Source organism: Dromiciops gliroides, chromosome 3, assembly GCF_019393635.1.
Source record: "Dromiciops gliroides isolate mDroGli1 chromosome 3, mDroGli1.pri, whole genome shotgun sequence".
NCBI classification, from domain to species: domain Eukaryota; kingdom Metazoa; phylum Chordata; class Mammalia; order Microbiotheria; family Microbiotheriidae; genus Dromiciops; species Dromiciops gliroides.
The window spans coordinates 32,216,873-32,240,057 of record NC_057863.1 but is presented as its reverse complement, the minus strand read 5'-3'; the positions used below and the strand labels follow the sequence as shown (position 1 = coordinate 32,240,057).

Below are 23,185 nucleotides of genomic sequence, written 5' to 3'. Positions count from 1 at the left end.
AAAGTCAATAACTGAACTTCAAAATAAATGGTTTCCTTTACAATTCTCTGGATTTTATTGAATGAATTTAAAAAGAATTATTCTAGGGGGCAGCCAGGTGGTGCAATGGATAAAGCACTGGCCCTAGATTCAGGAGGACCTGAGTTCAAATCCAGCCTCAGACCCTTGACACTTACTAGCTGTGCGACGCTGGGCAAGTCACTTAACCACATCGCCCTGCAAAAACAAACAAACAAAAACCCATAAAAGGATTATTCTAAGCAAGGGTTCTTCACAAAGGACATGCAAAAAAATTAAAATCCCTGCTCTACAGAGATAGTGATGATCTCTCAGCTCTGGTTGCTGAGCTCCAGATCTGAAGTCATATTTTTTTGTAAATCAGTTGACACTCACCAGGTTCAAATTTCCCTTTTCTAGTCATTAGGTTATTGATTAGTGCTTTGCTTTCCCATTCCTAGCCATTGTATCACTGAGTTGATACTGGTGACAAGAATTACCAATCTCTGTAAGCTTCATCCTCATAGATATAATTCTGATGTTGAAGCCTCAATTGGAAAAGGTGTAAAATATATAAAAGAAAAAGAAGGATGTCTGGTACTAACCACCTGGGACCAGCTATCCCCAAGTTTAGTTCTGAATTAATACTGCACCAGCAGTGGAGGAGAAATGATTAATCGCTCTAGCATTCTCATATTAAAAACATCTGTCAAATGCATAGGCCATACTGCACAGAATCAGGGAGGGAGAACAGAGCCAGCCTGGGTCTGAAGGTCTTTAAGAATTATGTGTGCAAGTTGACCAGAATTTACTCCACTCTTTTATTCTGCCTTGTGCTCTATTCCCAGAAGTTCACTGGAACCTTGCTCTTGGCTGTCTTCACTGCTGTGCTGGGCTCCTTCCAGTTTGGATACAACATTGGAGTGATCAATGCTCCCCAAGAGGCAAGTGAAATATTTCTAAAGACCAGATTAGTCGATGTTTCTTTTCATGAGCCCTTCGTCAGTGACATAGCGTTATCTGTCACCTGTCCTGCCAGATAGATTTGTTCTAAAGAGATAAAATGTACCCATATGCAGGTACACAGGGCAATCTTTGGCCTTCGGTCAGGTATTTCAAGCATGTTGCCCAAGAAAATAACTTGACTTTGACACTCACTAGACAATCTTCACTGTAAAAGAGAAGGATAATCATTAGTGATCTCTGACTCTTCCTGATTCCAAACCTCACATGGCAGGATTCCACATGCCCGATAGGAGTGTTTTATTATTTTTTTAAAGGAAAGGGGCAGAGTGTTAAGGGGATCCTGCATTCACTCCTATTTTTTAGGTAATCAGGAATGAGCAGTTCCCAGGTGCAAAAGAAAACCTGGAGAACAATGTTTCCCCATGATGTTACCTTCTGCTCTAATAAAAACTTCAAGGAAAAATAAAGATTAAGTCACTAAGGAGGGCAAAGGTAGGGTGGATGGTGACACTGTGCATGAGATGTGAGGTATGCCTAGGTCATCAGAGCATTGTGGGAATGAGAGTTGGAAGAGTCTGCAAAAGTTGTGCAGCCCAACATGTTCTGTTTAGCGCCTTAGAAAGGGGCACATTTAGAAGAAAGAGATGAAGTCTTTAATGGAGCGTATAATTCACAGTAGACACAGCATAAGTACAAAAGAAGAAAAACAAAGCAGAATCTGGTCATGCTTGAGAAACAACATTTTCTCATGAAGAGCATCAATGTGATTCTGCAGTTGCATTTGATGGACATGGGGGGAGGAAGGGCAACTACTCCACGGCGGGGTTTTTTTTCATTAAATCAAGATATTAACTCCCTCTCATTGCCTACCGTACACTATTACTACAAAGATTAATGATGCTGTCAAGCTCTTCGACATCCTGTAGAAAGTAACCTAGTCTTTTTAGATACCTGATGCAAGGTTTTCATTGTAGGGTTCCATGCCTTCCAGAGGTTAAAAGGTCTTTTTGAGATGAGGACATTAATTCCTTACTGGTCAGTACAGAATAAAATGGATTTCTTCCTAGGAAGATTTGAAAGAGAATACTGTTCTTCCCCCACTAGAACCTGGCCTTTTTCCTCTATGGTCCCAGACATGTGGGTCCCCATGGAAATTGAGACATGGATTTATTGCTCTCTGGGAGTAAAAATTGCCTTAGTCTGACAGCCTTATGCCATGCCCTCTTCTCCCCAACGCGTCCCCAAATTTCCTAAGCAATCACCCAAAATGTTGGTCCTAAGACCAGGCTCTCCCTGGTACCTCCAAATGCTTTCATACAACAGAGCCAGACAGAGAAGGGGTGAAGTGGGGTGAAGAAACGTGTGGATAGGGCATAGCACAAGAGCCATTCTTCCCCAGCCAAGTGGCCGTGTAGGGGACAATAGTTGTATGACTGGGTGATTGGGGTGGGGAGGTGGAGTGAAACAAGAGCATGTGTTCAAGTCTGTGAGTGTATCTCTTGTGTACTTAAGTGAATGGGGGCAGAAGTTGTGACATGTGCATATGAAAGATAAAGATCATCTCTGTGACCTTGCATGGGACTGATCGAGTGTTTGGCACATGTGGAAGCTTAGCAAGTTGCCTGGCGCTCGGGATCCACATTTAGAGCTGGAAGGGACTTCAGCGGTCTTTTAGTCTAACTCATTCATTTCACAGATGAAAAACTAAGGTCTAGGGAGGTAAATGACTTGAACAAGGTCACACAGGCAGTAAGCATCAGAGGTGAGGTTAAACTTAGGTCCTCTGTCTAGTGTTGCATGTGGTCCAAAGCCTTTTCTTAAACTGGAAAAATTTGCTTTTCTATAGAAATCTCCCTAGTCACTCACTACCACAAGTGCTCAGAGAAAGATAGTCAGTCTAGTTGCTGTTCCCGTGAGCTGGAGAAATGAAAAGATCTGATGATTGGCAAACTCGACCAAGGTCCCAGAGGCCAGGGCCAGAAAGAAAGGCAAAAGCTCCTGACCCCCAAATAAGTGCCCTTTTCCATTCATGCTCTTCCCAGTTCATGTTTAAACAGGGTTATGCAAGAATAATGTCATTACAATTTCAAAAGTCTTTACCAAAAAATAAACAACAAATCTCTGTGTCAATACTTCGATGGGTCTCCTTGGTGCACATGCTCCCTCCATTAGTAATAGTAATAGTGATGGTGATGGTGGTGGAGGAGGGGGAGGAGGAGGAGGAGGAGGAGGAGAAGAAGAAGAAGAAGGAGAAGAAGAAGAAGAAGAAGAAGAAGAAGAAGAAGAAGAAGAAGAAGAAGAAGAAGAAGAAGAAGAAGAAGAAGAAGAAAAGAGCATGTATTCCCTTTAAAGTTTGCGGAATACTTTACATGTCATCTCATTTGATCCCCACAAAAAGCCTGAGAGGTAGATGTTATCATTATTCCCATTTTACAAATGAGGAAACTTAGGATGAGATAGGTTAAGTGACTTGTCTGGGGCCACAAGTATCTGAGTTAGGATTTGAACTCAGATATTCCTGACACCAAGTTCAGGGTTCTAAAACTACAGTATAGGCAGTTACGTGGTTCAGTGGATAGAGCACTAGACCTGGAATCAGGAAGACCTAAGTTCAAATCCTGACTCAAATATTTATTATTGTGTGACCCTGAACAAGTCACTTAACCTCTATCTGGTTTAGTTTCACAAGACAATAATAGTAACAACAACAACAACAACAATAATAATAATAAGGCAGCTAGGTGGCTCAATAGATAGAGTGCTGGGCCTACAGTCAGAAAGACTCCCATTCCTGAGTTAAAATCTGGTCTCAGACACTTACTAGCTGTGTGACCCTAGGCAAGTCACTTCACCTCAACTTTTTTTTTTGCCTCACTTTTCTCATCTATAAAATGATCTGGAGAAGGGAATGGCAAAGCACTTGAGTATCTTTGCCAAGAAAACCAAATGGGGTCGTGAAGAGTTGGACACAATTAAAAACAAATGAACAACAATAAAACCTCCCAGGGTTCTTGTGAGGATCAAATGAGATAATATTTGTAAAACACTTAGCACAGTGCCTGGCACATGGTAAATGCTTAATTCCTTCCTCCCTTTCTTTCTTCCCTTTCTCCCTTCCTTATTTCTTCCCTCTCTCCCTTCTTCTTTCTCTCCCTCCTTCCTTCCTTATTTTCCTCCTTTCTTCCTTCCTTCTTTCCTTCCTTACTTCACCACCAGTCTAGATGGGAGCCCATCTATGGATTTCAAATGTGGTCTCCCACACTTCCTCCACAGACTATCTCTCCAACGTATGGAGGCCTCTTCTATTTCTTTTAATATTCTCTGAATACCAATACAGCCCTTGGTCTCTTGGTTTGTTGTCCCTCTCTCTATAAAACTAACTCATCTCCTTTTCAGGACATACGAGTCTTTGTTGCTATAACAACAAGAATCAATAACATCCCACTAAGTCATCAGAGTATTAACCATATAATGAATTCAATAAACGTTTATTGTCAGCCTACTAAATGCAAAACAATGTGCTCAGTGACAGAGATATAAAGAAAAATAAGACAATTCTTGCCTTCAAGGGACTTCCATTCTACTATGACATAGAACATGCACACACTGAATGTATGCCAGGTGATGGGGGGAAGGAGAGAGCATTCACTATAGAGATCCATGAGAAGACAGGAATTGGGTCAGTCCCGAATATCTCATACTCTGTGTTTTATTTTGCTTTCTTTTACTTCTTTAGATAATTGTGGCCCATTATAGGGCTTTACTGGTTGAACCTCTGCATGAAGAGTTGTTTTACAACTCTACAGTTGTGTACACGCCCACTGAGCAGACAACAACTAGTTATGAAGAAAACGAAGTTGATCCAGACCCAGCTGTTCCCATTGTCACCATGTATTGGTCCTTGTCTGTGTCCATCTTTGCAGTTGGCGGAATGATCTCCTCATTCTTTGGTGGATCGCTAGGGGACAAATTAGGAAGGTATGATGATTCCATGGCTGTCAAACACAAGGAGATATTTAGCATTTGGTCTAGGGGGAAGTGGTTTACATCTAGTTTAAATCCTTTTTAAAAAATGGTTTGGGGGTTTTGTTTAAGGCATGTTGGAGTTAGGCCAGATTTACATGGCACCACATAAAGCCCAGATTCTTATGGTTACAACAGAATTCAGCATCTTGGTCATTCAAATATGTCCCCAATCACAAAATGTGTCCCACATAATTATTTTGCACGTTTATTTGGTGATTTGTAGTTTTTAAAGCAATGTAATAAAATGACCTCATCAGGCAGTTAGAAGTATTTTCACCACCAATTTACAAATGAAGAAACTAGAGATTGGGGGGTGGGGGTGGGGGGGGTTAGGTGACTTGTATAGGGTCATGCAGATGGTAGAAATCAGACAAGCCCTTCTGAAACTAAACTGAGTTGTTTATTACACCACACTGCCTCTTTGCCCACATTTGCTGAATTATGTTCTCATAGAAGAATAGAACCATTTTTTCCATTTCTAAAATCATTTCCCCAAGGTACTTTAGAGCCTCAACTGTAAAATGAAGGGTTTGGACCAGGTAACCCAGCTCTAAATCCTGTGCTTCTGATGGTACTTATTGGCTGAGAGAATATACCCCTGGATCCACTTTGTCCTATAGGCTTTAAGCCATTTGGGCATGTGGCATTTAAAGTTGTTTTCTGTTCCCTTACTTCATGAGGAAGCAAACTCTGAACTGTTCAAGGAGATGTATTTTTTCATTGTCTTACCTCTATATGGAATTGTTTCTTTTTAAATCAAAAGAATAATTCCAATGATGACAGGATCTTTAGCTATTTAGATTTTTTTTTCAGAAACTGCTCTAAATTATAAGATTTCTCTGGCTGTGTCTTAAAATGCTGACAGTTTCTTCCTTTTGTGCCTGAGCTTGTCATTTGGCACAATAAGGCCCTTAGCAGTTTTAAGGAAATAATCGCCTTCAGTGTCATAATTCTTCTTCTTGATTAAAGAATAACAGCTCAAATTTTATTTATTCATTTTGTAGGAGAGGTTGTCCTATAATCTAAAAAGTAAAATAGTCATTTTTATCATGGTTACTTGGCCCAGTTTTAAGTTAGAATATTTAAAACAAAGATTTTTTAATTGGTCTTCACCATTTGGACAAAGTAAGCCTAATTATTCTAAAATTAAATGAAGTATTTAGTTAAACTAATTCATCTAGAAGATCCTGATGTTTCTGTAACATCTTAATTCCCCAAAGGGCAGAAACACACTTTTTAGCTTTAACATTTCACCCTTTAGTAAGACCCATCACCACAGCCCAAAGTCTAGACTGTCTAATGGGCAGCTTCTAACAACTAGAGTCTCATCAAAATGATTCACTGAGTCACAGAAAGGGAGAGAGCAAAAAGACATTAGAGGTTCTTGGGTCTACTTACCTCAATGAGCTTAGAAGTTAAATAGACCTCTGCAAAGAGACAGGAATAAAATATCTCCCCACAAATTAGCTTCTTCAGTGGTACATTGAGGAAGATCCTCAATAGTCCACTTGAGACGGATGCTTTGCATTAAATTTAGACCTCAGAAGTCTCTTCCAACTCCAGTTTCCACATTCTCTGTTTCTCATATAGTTCCCAAGGTCATTTGTTACATAAAGTATTCTTTGCCTGGTTGTCTACAGTAGACACTGGTGATGTTTAATGGTATTTTATAGGTTCCAGTTGGCAAGGCTAATATTCCAAAAGCTATTTACTTCCTAATTATCATGCTTTTAATTTGAATAAATGGCCATTAGGTGAACAATGGTGCCTAGATTATGTCCATGTGTTCCAAAAAGCTCAGCTTTCTGAAAGACACAGTAAACTGAGTCACAGAAGATATGACATGATTTTGAACTCAAGTTAGACAAGCATTAATGAGGTACATCCTATATGCAAGACATCACTATAACTCAAGCAGACACAAATATGAAAAACAACCTAATCTCTGCCCTGAAGGATCATTGAACCCTCCTAATCATGCTGTTTCTATGAAAATTCCAATCTATTTGAACAATGAAACATTGCCTTTGCTCATGTTAAAGGGTGATCTTATTTAGAGATATTTTGTGTGTCATAAAGAAATCTCACGTTTGTGGACTTCTCAGAATAATTTTATTATTTATTATTATTATTATTATTATTGCTAGTAGTAGAAGTAGCAAATTGGGGGGGGCGGTGTAGGACAATGAGGGTTAAGTGACTTGCCCAGGGTCACACAGGTAGTAAATGTCAAGTGTCTGAGGCTGGATTTAAACTCAGGTCCTCCTGAATCCAGTATCCACTGTGCCACCTAGCTGCCCCTCAAATAATGTTTTAAATGAATAAAATAAAATATAGAATTACAGAGGAAACCAATTATATTGAAATGCTGTTATCAAAAGATTTTTTAAAAATCAAATTCACAGACCCCTTGAGATCTCTGTGCACCCCAGTTTAAGAATCCCTGATTTAGAGAGGAGACACTATTTAGAGAAATATAAAGATATAAGTAAAATAAGGTACCTTCCTCAAGAATCATCTATTTTCTTTTTCTTTTTTTGTGGGGCAATGAGGGTCAAGTGACTTGCCTAGGGTCACACAGCTAATAAGTGTCAAGTGTCTGAGGCCCGATTTGAACTCAGATCCTCCTGAATCCAGGGCCAGTGCTTTATCCACTGTGCCACCTAGCTGCCCAAGAATCATCTATTTTCAATTACTCCTATATCAAATCATGGCCATCTTTCAAGGCAAAGAAAAAAATACCCTTCTGACATGCCTGGAACCTTTTATTAAGAGTTCAAAGCCCTTTGGGCTACAGAAAGTGCCCAGCTCAAATTCTTAAGGATTTCAAGGGAGTCTGGCATCAAAAGTCCCCATAAGCAAATTCCAGTGTTTAGCCTTTATTTTTCTCCAGCAGGATAGTACCCCCTGGTTATAATTTCTCAGGAAAAGGGATCCAGTTGTCCTTCCAATCCCTCTGCCTCCTCTTTCCCTTGCACCTAAATAAGAAAGAATACATAGTCTCTATCCATGCAGCCTAAAATATCAACAAATATATTCCTAATATCCCAATGGTTTAACTAGAGAGCATTCAAATACAGCAAAAACCTAGTCTAGGAAGTCCTCATCTGCCACTTGGAGTCCAATTCAAATAAGGAACCTGAGGTCCAGATGAGAAAGTAGAAATTATAGAACGATATTAAAAGAAAAAAAGTTAGTGTGTTTGTTTTCATGCTGAATTTATAGCCTCCTCCCATTTTTGTTTTAATTAATTCTAGAATTAAAGGAATGCTGGCTGCAAACAGTCTCTCATTGATTGGATCTCTCTTGATGGCAATAGCTAAACTTGGACCATCTCACATTCTTATCATCGCAGGTAGATTCATCTCAGGAATATATTGTGGTAAGTTGCTTCTGGTGTTTTTGTCAGAATTGCCTTTTAGGGCCAGTGCTTGCTGGTACACAAAAGCTCTGAAAGCCACAAGCAGCCTTGGACTAGAAGAGAGCAGGAAGGAAATTGAGATAAAATGCTGGGAGGCTCAGCACCAGGAGGAGAGGATCGTGAAAGGACTTATGGTCATATCGTGATGTATAGACATATATGCCTGAAATGTCATCATTTCTTCCTCTCAGTGGGTTAGGGCAAGAGGCAATGCCCAAAGCTATTGCTCCTCACCCTCTGTCCCTGGGTCCCCTCCACTCATGTCCTTGTCAACAATACCTTGACAAGCTATGAATCTGGGACTAACAGCCAACACTAGCCCTCGAGGGAGAGCCAAGTAGAGGTAGTTGGGAGCCTGTGGAGGTAAGTGGTAAAATGGGTAGCCAAACCTACATGCACCATTTATGCACTAGACAGTAGAAGTATAACACCCAAAGAGGCTGCCTTTGACATTTACACTCTGTAAAATCATTGTCAAGAACGTCACTTTTTGGGCAACTAGGTGATGAAGTGGATAAAGCACCTGCCATGGATTCAGGAGGACCTGAGTTCAAATCTGGCTTCAGGTACTAGACACTTACTAGGTGTGTGACCCTGGGCAAGTCACTTAACCCTCAATGCCCCACAAACAAACAAACAAAAAAAGAACGTCACTTTTTTTTTTAATGAAAGGACAATACTGAAATGTAGGTAACTATTGTCTGAACAAGGGCATGAGATGTCACTACTGGACTGGCTGCTTCTCAGAAACAATTTTTCAAAATTCTCAAGTAAACAAATCTGCAAAGACTACAGCAAAGGGCACATCTGCTCAATTTGTGAGATAAGTAAATGAGCCCCATTTTTAATCTTTTAGGTTCTGAGCAACCAGGAAACCCTGGTCCTGTCAACCTGCCAGTGAAGGATTTGGTTTTTAAAATTAGTTTAATTGGTTCCATTACCTCAAACTACAGCTTCCTTTGGAGACACTAATGTCTAGAAAACCCCCTCCCCATCTGTTTTCAGGCATAATTCCTATTTATGGAGAAAGTGAGTACATATTCTTGTTGGGGAGCTACTAGGGTTACAAATTGAATCTAAAATGTTGACAGTGTTTTAACCTCCAGAATGGAGAAAGCCCTTTGGGATTTTGTATGACCAGGTGAATTCATCAAAAGCTTGAAGTGTCCATAAGCTGGAAACTAAATTCAACACCTGTCCCTCACTTCCCACTGGGTAAACATGATGGCATCGCAAGCAGCACTTTAACAAAAAGGCATCTCCAAAGAAATAGCAAAGTATGTGTCATTGACCCCAGAGGTTTCTGGGTTATATTATGAGTCTTTAGAATTGATCATTTATTGTCAAAAATCTCAGAATTGGTAGTATAGAATAGCCGGGTCCCGACAGTGTGAATAATAAATATTCTGAAGTGGCTCCATGGATTTAAATCCTCCCTATTCAATGTTATAATTATATAAACATGGTCCTTGGTTCCAAACCAATGGAAATGAGCAGTGTGAAACTAAATAATGTGACCACTTCAGGAGATTCATTATTTGCACTAATCATAAGTTCCTATCAGATAGTCTAACTTCATAATTATGGATTCACCTATAAAACTTCCTAATTGCTAAGCTTTTGCCTATGTACTTACATATTCTCTGATTGAGAACTATTGTTGATGTTGTTGTTTAGTCATTTCAGTCCTGTCTGACTCTCTGTGACTGCATTTGGGTGTTGTTGTTGTTTGTGTTGTGTGTGGTTGTTTTTTTGGGTTTTTTTTTTGGCAAAGATATTATCGTGCTTTTCCATTTCCTTCTCCAGTTCATTTTACAGATGATGAAACTGAGGTAAATGGGGAAGTGACTTGCACAGGATCACACAGCTAGTAAATGTTTGAGGCCAGATTTGAACTCAGGAAGAGAAGTCTTCATGACTCTAGGTCCAACACTCTAAGCATTGTGCCACTTAGCTGCCCCTGATCAAGAATTATCCTAACTAAAATTTCTATTAATTCAATTCAATGTGCATTTATATCATATTGTATCATGTTGTATTGTGTTATATTGTATCATATCATAACATTGTAATATGTTATGTTACATCATATTATGTTATCTTTTACATTGTTATATTATTTATAGTTGTTTATTTTGTGATATTAGATTTTAAATACATTAATTCAGGATCACAAAATTTTATATGATTCAGTACTATTATATGAAAAGAATTTAGTATGTGCATGAGATACTGAGGATACGAAGACAAATAAACCAATGCCTGCCCTCAAGGACCTTACATTCTATTGATGAATATAGTATGTGAATAATAAGCAAAACATATACATACAATATAATTGGGGAGAGGGACTAGCCTTGAAGGAAATTTGTCATTGTAAGAGTCAGACTGAGGAGGGAGGAAATGTCAGGCATGGGCACAGCCCATCTAAAGAATGGAGATGGAGAATTAGGTGTGAAGAATAGCAAAACAACCAGTTTGGCTGGACCATAGAGCATATGAAGAAGAGTATATAATATGACTTGAAAGATAAGTTAGGTCCAGGCTGTGTAAGGGTTTAAATGCCAAAGAGAGAAATTTGTATTTGATCCCAGAGATAGTGAGGCATCAGGGGAGTTTTTGAGTATGAGAGTGACATGGTCTGACCTTAGGACTATCACCCTGACAGCTGTGTGGAGGATGGATGTGAGACAGAAGAAACTTGAAGCATGGAGACTAATCAAGCAGTTATTGTTGCTTGCTTGGTGAGGAAGATAATGAGTTCAATGGTGAGAGGTGATAAGGGCTTGAGCTTAAGTGGTGGCCACATGAGCTGAGAAGGGTATGTGAGAGGCAACAAAACAACAACAAAAGAATGATAATTGATCAAAGGTCATTGATAACCTTGGAAAGGACAACTTCAGTCAAGTGGTTACAATGATTTGAGGGAAGTGGGAAGGGAGGAAATGGAGGCAGCAAAGGTAGAGTTTTTTCTAGGAGGTTAACTGTGAAAGGAGGGCTAAGGATAAAACATTAGATTGAGGGAACAGAAATGGACAAGTGAAGGTGTTGGAGTTGTTTTTGTGTTTTTGTTGTTTTGGGGTTTTTTTGTGTGGGGGGGGGCAATGGGGGTTAAGTGACTTGCCCAGGGTCACACAGCTAGTAAGTGTCAAGTGTCTGAGGCCAGATTTGAACTCAGGTCCTCCAGAATCCAGGGCCGGTGCTTAATCGACTGCACCACCTAGCCGCCCCCGTGTTTGTTTTTTAAGATGAATTAAGACTGGGTCCATGTTTGTAAGCAACAGAGAAAGGGTCAATAGATAAAGAATGACCACACATTTTCATATCAGTGGTTACTGTGTTGACATTTGAAATTCATTAGATAACTCATCTGTACCATGGTCAATTAATATTACCTTAGAAGAGGAGAAAAAAGAAAACTCCTTTCATGATGATCTTTCAGAAGACCTAATGACCAAAGAAGATAGCTAGAGAGAAGAAATCATTGAAAGAAAGAAATATTCTCAGTCACTAATCAAGTCAAAACTTACATTCCCCAAAATATTTATGCTGGAGCTAAAGGGTTTCATAGAATACCTTAACACTTATTAAGATAGATAAGATATTAAGAAATCATCTAGTCTGTTCCCCAGCTTCCAGGTTGGATGGATACTCAGGAAAATGGCTGCCAACTGTAGTCAGGCAGTTATCTGTGATAAGAAGATTTTTAAAATGACATGATCTTAAATCTAGAAACTTTGCTCCCTCCTCACTCTTCAATCATTTTTTCTTGTGTAAATTGTAGAACTAGCATGAAGAAAAAAGAACAAAGCCACGTCTTCCTAATCATTGGTGTGACTAGAACTATGGCTATATACACATATTTATATAATATGACCAAAAAGAGAGAAGAATTTCAGAAGTAGAGAGAGCTTGCATTTATGAATGCAACCTATAGTTATATGTCATGCAACAAAGGTAAACAGGAGACTGTATCATGTATTTATAAAGATGAATCACCTACACATTACCTCCACTTCCTTACCCTTCCAATCAAGCCCCTGCCTCCACCACGCCATTGAAATTGCTCTCTGTAACTGCCAAGAATCGTTCTACTGCCAAATTCAATGGTCTTTTTTTTTTACTGTTTTCTCTCTAGAAGACCTCCCAGGAGCTTTTAACACTATTGACCACTCCTTCCTCCAGGGAAGTTACTGTTCCCCCAGATTTGTAACAATATTATCCCTTGGTTCCCCTCTTGCCTGACCACTCCATCTTGGTCATAATCCACTTTGTGACCCTTTAGGGTGAATATTCCCCAAGGCTCAATCCTCAGATCTGTTCTTTTCTCTCTCTATTTTTTCTCTTGATGGTCATATCTACTCCAGGTTAATTCTCATCTCTACATAGATGATGCTCAAATCTTTCATCTTTATCCTGAGACCCAGTCCCATATTTCCAACTGACTACTAGACAGTTCTACTTGTATATCCTTCTAGCACCTATGATTAAACATGTTCAAAGTTGAACTCACTATCTTCCCCACTAAACTGTCCCTAATCCATACTTTCTTGTTTGTTTTGGGAGCCCTGCCATCTTCCTGGTAGCCCATTTTCAAAGCCCTATTCATCTTTGACTCTCTTCTTCCTCACAGCCCATATTTAATCTGTTGCCAAATTCTACCAGTTCTACATCCACAGGAAGGAAGGAAACAAGCATTTATTAAGTGCCTACTATGTACCAGGCACTGACTAAATGCTATTCAAATGTTGTCTCATCTGATACTCCTAACAATCCTGGGAGGGAGGTGCTATCATCATTCATTTTTTACAGTTGATAAAACTGAGGCAGTCGGAGGTTAAGTGACTTACTTGCCCAGGTCACTCAGGTAGTAAATGTCTGAAGTCAGGATTTGAACTCAGGTCTTTCTGACTCCAGGCCTGGCACTCTATCTACTGAACTACCTGGTTACCCTCCATCTAACAGCATGCTTAATATCCATTTCTATCTTTCCATCTCTATCAACTTTCATAGATGATATATCATAGGGTAGGGGACTTTGAAGGATATCTAATCAAACACCCTCATTTTGCAGAAAAGGAAACATGCTGGGGGGTGGTGGTGGTGGTGGTAAGTGATTTGTCCAACCAAGGTCACACAGGTTATTCAGGCCAACATCACCATTCCCTTGGGTTATTGGTCTCCCTGTCTCAAGTCTGTCCACTCTCCAATCTATCCTAGCAAAGTAATCTTCCTAAGAAAATGGTTCCACTCTATGTGTCTCCTGTATAAAAAATGTTACTGGTTCCTTATTGGCTCAAGAATAAAATACCATTTTACTGAGCCTTGGGACTTAAGGGCTTATACAATAGGACTTGAAGCTATATTTATGCCCTTTTGTCATATTTTTCTTTTCCATACACTCTATATTCCAGTCAAATTGACCCCTGAATGTGACCTGCCACCCGCCCCCTCTGGGCCCCTCTCCTCTCCTTGCATTGCTTCAAGATGCTATTTCCAGGTTCTACTTCCTCAGTGATTCTCACCAGTCCCTTCCCCCAATATGGGTAGCACTCTTTCCCTCCTCAAAATCTCTAGGATTTTATCTGACCTCCACCCTCTTCACTTCTTACCTCATATTATGCTGATTTTGTACATGAAGAACATGGAATGTTGCATTTTTGTCATCATACTCAAAACACCTAGCAGAGTGCCTTGCACATCTGGCCAGGGGGTAGGAGAATAAGAAAATCTATGAGGCAATTAGTTTGGACAACTCCCAGTATGGAAACTCCCTCCAATGATGCAGATTGGCCACTGGTTCATAACTTAGAGACTTCCAGAATTTCTTGGGAGCACTCATTAATCACTTGACAAACATCTATTAAGTAAGTGCCCAGTTTGTTCCAGCTGCTATGCTAGGGACAAAGGCAAAATGAAGTCATTCCTGCCCTTGAGAATTGAGAGGTTAAGTGATTTATTCACTATGGCCACATAGGTAGGATGTTTCAAAAGATGTAAGCCTAGGTCTTCCTGATTCCAAAGCCTGACTGTATACTACCTTTTACCTGGTACACATAAGGTGCTATCCACATGTTTCTCAAGTTAGGCATCAACATTTTCGATAAGTAAAGAGATGGGGACAGGTAGGGGGGCACAGTGGTTAGAACATTGGTCCTGAATTCAGGAAGACCTGAGTTCAAATCTGGTCTTAGATATTTATCTATATGACCCTGGGCAGTGTGAGAAAATAATGGGATGTGGCAGATACTCAAAGGCACACCTGGAGATTAATCTAAACTGATTGAATTAAGTGAGAGTGATTGACTTTGGTGATTAGCCTACTTAAAGTTAATTAGATTGTAACCAAACCTGGCCAGCCTTTAAGAGGGTATTGTTCTCAGAAGCTAAGGACTTTGAACTCAACATGAAACCACCTTCAAGTCCAGTGAACCAATGGGATTTGGATGACACTAACCAATGAGCTTGAAGCAGTGTGTAAGGACTGCATTTGCTCTGGACCTATAAAAAGCTTCCACACTCAGTTTGTGGGGCAGTTTGTGTTTTAAGCAGGCTCATGGTGGAGGACTAGAACTCAAGGCTAGATAGGCCTTTTCTAAACTTTCTGAACTCCAGGTGTTTTCCTTTTTACTAATACCTAGCATGCTTTAATAAATGCTTAATGCCCAAAGACTGGTGCTAAAGCTTCTAATTTAAGGCAACCACACATTTAGATTTTAAATGTGATAGCAGGTCACTTAATCCCGATTGCCCTTCTCCCCCCCCCTCCCATTTTTTTAAATAAAGTCATGAGATGTGAAGATTCTGTGCTTTAGAATAAGGGATGGCAAATAAGTCAATGAACTTTATTCTGCTTATATATGCACGTATGTTAAGAAGAGAAAAGCCACTGCTTCTTCCTTATCAACAGAGCCAAGGGCAAAACGATCAAATCCTATCTAAACTCTGGGGAAAATGCAGGTATAATGTTGACAGCATGTTCACTAGGAGATTTTAAAGCAGCCTTCAGGGAAGATCCTAGAGAGATTCCATAAACCAATCCTCTGAATATATGCAATTGATTCATTTTGATAGCAAAAATTTATAGACAATCACTGAGAGAACTCTTCTGTCTGATTTGTTTGAAAATTCTTGTTCACAGCCTCAGACACTTGACACTTACTAGCTGTGTGGCCCTGGGCAAGTCACTTAACTCCCATTGCTCTGCAAAAAAAAAAAAAGAAAGAAAAGAAAAAAGGAAAGGAAAGGAAAGAAAAGAAAAGAAAAGAAAAATGAAAGAAAAGAAAAGAAAAAAAGAAAATTCTTGTTCACTAAAATGATATCATTGAAGGTGGCATGAGGGAGGATGGTGCAGAACACTTGGAATCAAACTTCAGTTTAAATCCTGAATTTGTCTCAAGTCACCTGATGGGATTTGGGCAAGTCACCTAATCCCTCTGGGCATCGGTATCCTCATCTGTCAAATGAAGAGGTTGTACTAGGTGGTCTCTAAGAATCCTTTCCACTCTAAATCTATTGTTATTAAAATTAGTAGTAATAATAGCTTATATTTATAGATCCATCTATAAAACATTTACATATGATATCTTATTTGTTCCTCACAATAGCCAAGTGAGGTAAATGCTATTATTATCTCCATTTTAAAGATGACAAAACTTAGGCTGAGAGGATAAATGACTTACCCAGAGTCATACTGCTAGGAAGTGTCTGAGTCAGGATTTTAACTTGTGTCTCTTCTGACTCTCAGTGACAAACCTATCCATCATACTGTTCAACTACCACCAGAACAGTGAATTTAGTGAGCTTCGTTATACCTGGAGAATAGTAGATAACTTACCTATTTTCCCCATTTCTAATATTAGAGATAACCTTTGCATACAAGGATCTTAAGAAACTTATCAGAATCTTCTTAGTCTCTTTTACTAAGACAATCTAAAGTCCTCTGATAGTCACTAAGTATGTTAACTTACTGAATACAATGTTGAAAATAAATCAATGAGCATTTATTAAGTGCATACTATTTGCCAGGCACAGTGCTAAGTGCTGGAACACAAAATGATGATACTTGGAATGTTGAAACACAAAAATAAATATGTATTAGTTTATCACTCACAGATATTTCTTAACCACCCAAAGTTCATGACAGAGGACCGAGGGGCTATCTCTTACTGAAAGCTTTATCTTCTAATGTGGTTAGATATTAGTCAAATGTCTAGACACTGGGCAATACGTTCCACTAAATCTACAAGTTTTTCATTCACTCTTGTTTGACCAAGCTCTGCATTAAGGGCACAATGTCTTCCCGTTTCATAAAGGTCTTGTATCAGGATTGGTCCCGATGTATGTTGGTGAAATTGCTCCCGTGTCCCTCCGAGGTGCTCTGGGGACCTTACACCAGCTGGCCATTGTCACAGGGATTCTCGTCAGTCAGGTAAAGAATAGCATGTGACTAAGTTAATCATTATTATTTTGGTGAAAACATCAGAAATTTTGGTCATGAGGTAGCAAGTAGGTATCTATTGACCTGATGATTAGATGTGAGAGCTTTCTCAACTCTTTTTATTTTCTAGAAAAAGTAGATTTACATTCTATGAGGCTTTTCCATCTTTTAAAAGTCCTTTCACATTTTTTTGTTTCATTTTGTTTTGCACATTTTGTCTCATTTTAAGGTAGGTAGTGCATTTAGTAGTACCCCCAATCCACCAATGGGGAAAAATAATAATAAACTAAGACAGAAAGGCAAGTGACTTGCATAATGTTATCACTCAGCTAAGTGATGCCATGTACAGTCAGAACAAGGGTCCTGGTCTCTTCACTCTTCACCCATTTTCTTTATGCTGTGAGAATGATTGCTGAAGAGTTGGTGGGAAAATCAGACTCCCAGTGTGAGGAGCCAAGTCCAAATACTGGCTGTGCCACCTCCCTCCTGTGAGATATTGGGCAAATGCCTCCCCCTCTCTGAACATTACCTCCTTCATCAGGACATGAAGGGGATGGGCGAGATGGCTTCCAAATCTGTGATCCTACCACCTCCTAAACAATAGAAGCCTCTAAGCAGGAAGCCAACTATGCAGCTCTCTCTAGCACCAAAAAGGGCCAATTCTGAGAGATGGAAGGTACCATTTGTATCCATGCCCATGAGCCTTTGATCATTGGGAGTTGTCCATTGCTAATTTCATGCACCTTACTCCAAGATTGTCAGTTCTGATTTTGTTCCTCTTTTTCTCTGTTGTCAGTTGGGTAGAGTAGAGTTAGTCTAAAGAAATCCTTATGAAAAAGGAAAGAGAGGAACTGTGCCCAAAGTATGGAGGGTTGCTAAGTCCCCACAAGGCCAAGAGCAGCACCCTTATTGAACTCAGAACCCAGGGAAACTTTCAAGAGTAGATGGATTGGGGATGGGAAGAGGGGGGGTGTAGGTAGGAAATTCAGGCAGGAGGTCTCAGAAGGAAGGCAGAATGTAGCTTTTTGTGTCATGGATCCCTTTAGATCCCCTTTCACAATAATTTTTTAAATTAATAAAATAAAACATACAAGATTATAAGAGAAATCAATTGTACTGAAATATAGTTATCAATTTGGGGGGGGGGCTTTTTTGTGGGGCAATGAGAGTTAAGTGACTTGCCCAGAGTCACACAGCTAGTAAGTGTCAAGTGCCTGAGGCCAAATTTGAACTCCAAAATATTTTTTTAAGCCCTGCTGTTGAGGGGGGGCCAGTAACAACCCAAAGTCCAAGTGGGCAATCAATCAACAGAAAGAATTAAGGGAGTATGGCAAAACCATGGTCCTGGAGGAATTAGGACATTCTAAGACATCAGCCAGGGATCTATACGTGGAGAAACAAACCAAGGTCCAGCTCCAGAAGCTGAATTTCATGTTGGGGACTGGTTATAGGAAAACCCAGGGAAGAGCTCAATCCCAACAGCTCAGCATGAATGTCATAGTAGGTCCAGAGGCAAGTGTGTTGACAAGTACAAGTTCGGTCTCAAATTCTGGCACTGTACCTATTGGTAGATTGGGACTTGGGTTGGGATTTAAGTGGCCCCAAAATTAAATGAACAAATTAGCAACTTTCTGCCACAGGAATTAAGTTTTTTCATGATGTTTGCATAAACATAGTTATGGCTTGCTTTGCACAATCAAAATGCCCCCCCAAATTGTGTTTGAATCAATATTTGTCACTTGAAAACATTTAAATGTTCCTACAGAACCTTCTAATTAAAAGAAATATATTTGAAGCTTTTTGTGATGGAGATAATCAGTCCCTAGCTTACCTACTTCATAGCAGAGGGTGGAAGTTTCAAATAAGTCAATTTAAAATTGATTTTTAAAAAAGAAAGAAAAATAAAAGAAAGAATGCTTTCTTAACAATTGGAGCTATCCAAAGGTGAATGGAGCAGTCTGGGAAGATAGTGGGTTCGCTCACCCCAGGTATCCCAAGCAGAGGCTGGCTGACCACATGCCTGGAATTCTGACTCAGGTGTATGAGTAGGAGTAGATGGAAGAGCTTCTGAGGTCCCTTACAACACAGCTTTGCTTAGAGGAGGGCACACTAGTAAAATAATTCCACTTTGCGTGGTCTAAGATATTACAGGTAGATGACCTGCTAATGCAGCAAGAAGTTACTAGTCAACAGCCTCAGTATGTTGCATCATTAACACAGTGTGGGTCTATCTTTTTTCAGATCATTGGACTTGACTTTATCCTAGGCAATGATGACATGTGGCCTGTACTGCTTGGCATAGTGGCGGCACCCGCTGTCCTTCAGTGTTTGTTACTCTTCTTCTGTCCAGAGAGCCCGAAATACCTTTACATTAATCTGGGAGAAGAGAACAAAGCCAAAATGAGTAAGACATTCAACTGCTTTGTTTTTCTCCTAAGGGAAAATCGTCTGTAGGCACAACGTTGCATATGTGAACATGACTGGCCAATGATTCCCTCCAAATGAAGGCAAATGGTTAATTGTGCAACCCAGGGAGAAAGATAGCACCAAGCAGTGAAAATTGGATCAAGGCATGTAATATTCCCATGAACCACAGTTTGAGGGCCCCCAAATAATCCCAGATATATGTGTGTCATCAAGTATATAAACCAAGCTTTCATTAGTTGAAATTTCTTCTCACATGGGAGGGTTATAGATTTACACCTGGAAAGGATCTTAGAGGCCTTCCACTCCAAGCCTCCCAATTTTGCTGATGAGGGAATTGAGGAAAGGGTAGTGATTTGTCCAGGATATGATAATATAGTTTGTTACTATAGTCATTTCTGTATTTAGGTTCTAATTGTGGGATCGTGAAATGCCAGGCAATATATCCCCTCCCCCAAATATTGATCGAAAGGCAGAGGTTGAATTTGCACACTCTTGCTTAATATTGATTTATAAAGGCTCTAGGCCTATGAGCTCACTGGCTTTGGGCACAGAACTGATGACATCGTATTTGTCATTTATTCTATCTTGGAATGAACCAGTTATCTTCATGTAGAAGAAAACTTGTTCTGTGACCACAGGCTGTACCCCTTAGTGGCTAGCTTTCATGGAGTAATTTCAGATTTACAAAGTGCTTTACTTAGATTATTAGGTCATTGGATCCTCTCAACAAACCTGGAAAGGAGTGCTCTTATTATCCTCACTTTACAGATAAGAAAACTGAGGCTGAGAGAAACTAAGTGAAGTGCCTATAGTCACATAGCCTGAGGCAGTAATACAACTTAGGGCTTTCTGACTCCCAATTTGGCTCCCTGACCCCTGTATCACCCAGCCGCCCTGAGGTCACAAGGTAAGAGTAGATGGGAAGTACAGGTGGCTCTCCTGCAAAACAACCACCACTGCACAAAGTCTATAATTGCTTTGCCCCTTCAGAAATTACAGACTCCTTAAGGATGGGACCATGTCTTATTCTTCCTTTTATTTCCCTCAGGCCAATAACAATCCACTGTATTTATAACTCTATGGTAAGGGATGAGTAAGTGAAATGGAGAAAGGTAGCATTTCATAGTGGTTAAGGAGTCAGCCTGGGAATCAGGAACACCTGGGTCCAACTATGATTTCTGACACGTACCAGCCATGTGGTGCAGAGTGAGTCGTTGAATGGTTCTCGGCCTCCGTTTCTTCATCTGTAAATCAGGAATAATAACAATAACACTTATTTCCCAGAGTTATTATAAAGAACAAAACAGACGTCAAATATGTGTTTATATAGATATAGATATATGTATGTATATATACACATAAGGACATATGTGTATATACATAGAACATATATGTGGATCAAAACAGATTTTATATGTGTGTGTAGTGCTTTACCAATTTTAAAATGCTACATAAATGCTAGTTATTATTATTACTGGTCATGACCAAACCAACATAAAGAGGCATGGTGTCTATGGCATATTATAGTAGACAGAGTCAGTCTGGGAGTTAGGTACACCTGAATTAGTCTGACCTCTGATCCATATTGTTTGTATGGTCCTTGGTAAGTCATTTCAACTAAATTTCACTAGACAGCTAACAGTCTAAGACTATAAATTGTTGAGTAGATACTGATCTGCATTTAGAGAGGGAAATTTTCTGCTTTTTCCAAGGTTCTAGGCCTATTTTTTTAAAGTGGGGCAATTGGGGTTAAGTGACTTGCCCAAGGTCACACAGCTAGTAAGTGTTAAGTGTCTGAGGCCAGATTTGAACTCAGGTCCTCCTGACTCCAGAGCCAGTGCTTATCCACTGCACCATCTAGCTGCCCCTCTAGGCCTAATTTATCAAATAAAATACAATTCTCATGAGACAATCTCAGGAAGGTCATAGAGCATCGTGGCTTTTCCATAAACATAATTAAACATAATTAAAATAATGTGCAAGCAATGACTGATTAAAGGTGTAACATGATGACTCTGGAAACAGATTTGAGAAGGCTCAGAGGAGGCACTGACCCCACTAAGGAAATCACAGAGATGAAAAAGGAGAAGGAAGAAGCCGCCAAGGAGAAGAAAGTTTCCATCATTCAGCTTTTCACCATGGCCACCTACCGGCAGCCCACCACTGTGGCCCTGATGCTGCACCTGGCTCAGCAGTTTTCTGGGATCAACGGGGTGAGTCTCTGAGTGTTATTCCCACACCCCACATTTCCTTAAGTAATCAGATCAAGTGGCACTTGCCTGTTCATATGACAAAGGGGAATCAAGGTAAATGGGGAGAAAGGGGGGGGAAGGTCTTAAGGAAGAAAAGCTAGAAAAGAAAGCATAGCTGTTATTTAAAAAAAAAAAAAAAGGACAATTGCTGAAGGTCAGCTCATCTGTCTCCCAAAGAATATCAAACTTTTTGTGAATATCCCCACACAGAAGGTTAGTGATGCCCGCTCCACATTCTAATTATGAAAGCCATTTATTCTAGTTAGCATGGGGGGTGGGGGGAAGACTAACAAAGGTTCCCATTCCATCCATGATAACACTTTTGCAAATAATATGTAAAATGTATTATATAGCAAGTGGTATGAAATGAAAAATTGTTGATTCCTATAGAACCCTCTCTTTGTTCTACTGTGTGTATGCAAACGCTCTTTTGAAGGGTATTCGAGATTAGCATTAAATTTCTTTCAAAACATAATTTTATATGTTGCTATAATGAAAAAACAGAGATAGATCTAGAAAACCAAGGAATAACCATCGCACTCATCCAATTCCAAGCTTACCTGTTCACTTCATTCTTTGGCTGGATGTCACCCTTTGGTACTTTGTTTTTCCCTTTAATTATCATTTGAAGCTGACTTTGCCTATATAGAAATGGTTAATTACCAGTCAACAGTGATTTTCCCTTGGCTCTTTGCCCTGAGCAGTCTTATGCTGCTCTAAAGGAGAGGTTAACTTGAAAATGAAAAGGCAAAATGGTGACGTAATTCCTCATAAGCATCTCAGAAGATGGTTCCTTTAATTACAATGAGAGTAGAACAGGAGTCATTCGATTGGATTCTAGCTGAGGATGGACTTTTACAATAAGATTAGTTCAAGGCTAAGGGAATTGTGGAATTTACTTTACAGAATATTATTTTATGACATCTGCCTAGGAATAGGAGGATAGAGTCAAATTATTAGCTCCCTTCAAGAGGTCCCTGATTCCACAAAGGATTTTGAAAATAGATCTATGATCTCATTTTGGTGGGTGATTCTTCCATTACCCTGGTTATAGCCATCCTCATCTTCTCATCCTGTATGACTTGCGTGTCATCCCATAAGCTGGCCTAGTGTCTTCCTCTACCTCTTTTAACATTTTTGTGGTCACCCAACCAGGTCTGAGGGTGTCTATGTTCAAGGCCTTCTTCCAGCTCTTTTAACATTTTGTGGGGCCCAGAGCAGGGCCTAGAATGTCCACATCCAAGGCCTTCTTCTGCCTTTTAAAAAAATATCCTCTGAGGGCCAAAAGCAGGACTCAAGATGTTCATTTATTACGTCCCATTCTCAATCCATGACATGCCCATCTCCTTTGGCAATCCTGTATTTTCCTGGATAATATTTAAATTTTTTTTAATTTCATAAAAATATATTTATTTGTATTTTGTTTGTTTGTGCTAGATAATATTTTTATGTCACTTCTATTTTTGGAAATCATCATTAGTAATATACTTAAATCTTCTTACCACCACTATATGGTCTCTCAGTTGCCCTCTGAATCACCCACAATTTCAATTCTTTGGAGATTGGGATATACCATGATTCACAAATTTACAGCTTCAATGAAAAAGAATATTGGCTTCAGAAAAATTAGTGGCAACGTCTGAAACAATTCTATAA

General features: G+C 39.6%; 1 protein-coding gene across 1 annotated transcript in view; it reads left to right on the top strand.

Moving 5' to 3' along the window:
• The window catches only part of SLC2A2 (solute carrier family 2 member 2), a 40,025-nt gene that overhangs the window by 2,439 nt on the left and 14,401 nt on the right, over positions 1-23,185 (top strand). Inside the window, 6 exon segments of the mRNA XM_043992073.1 lie at positions 846-941; positions 4,700-4,941; positions 8,247-8,371; positions 16,726-16,841; positions 19,092-19,254; positions 21,303-21,490. Coding sequence (XP_043848008.1) covers positions 846-941; positions 4,700-4,941; positions 8,247-8,371; positions 16,726-16,841; positions 19,092-19,254; positions 21,303-21,490 — 930 coding nt within the window.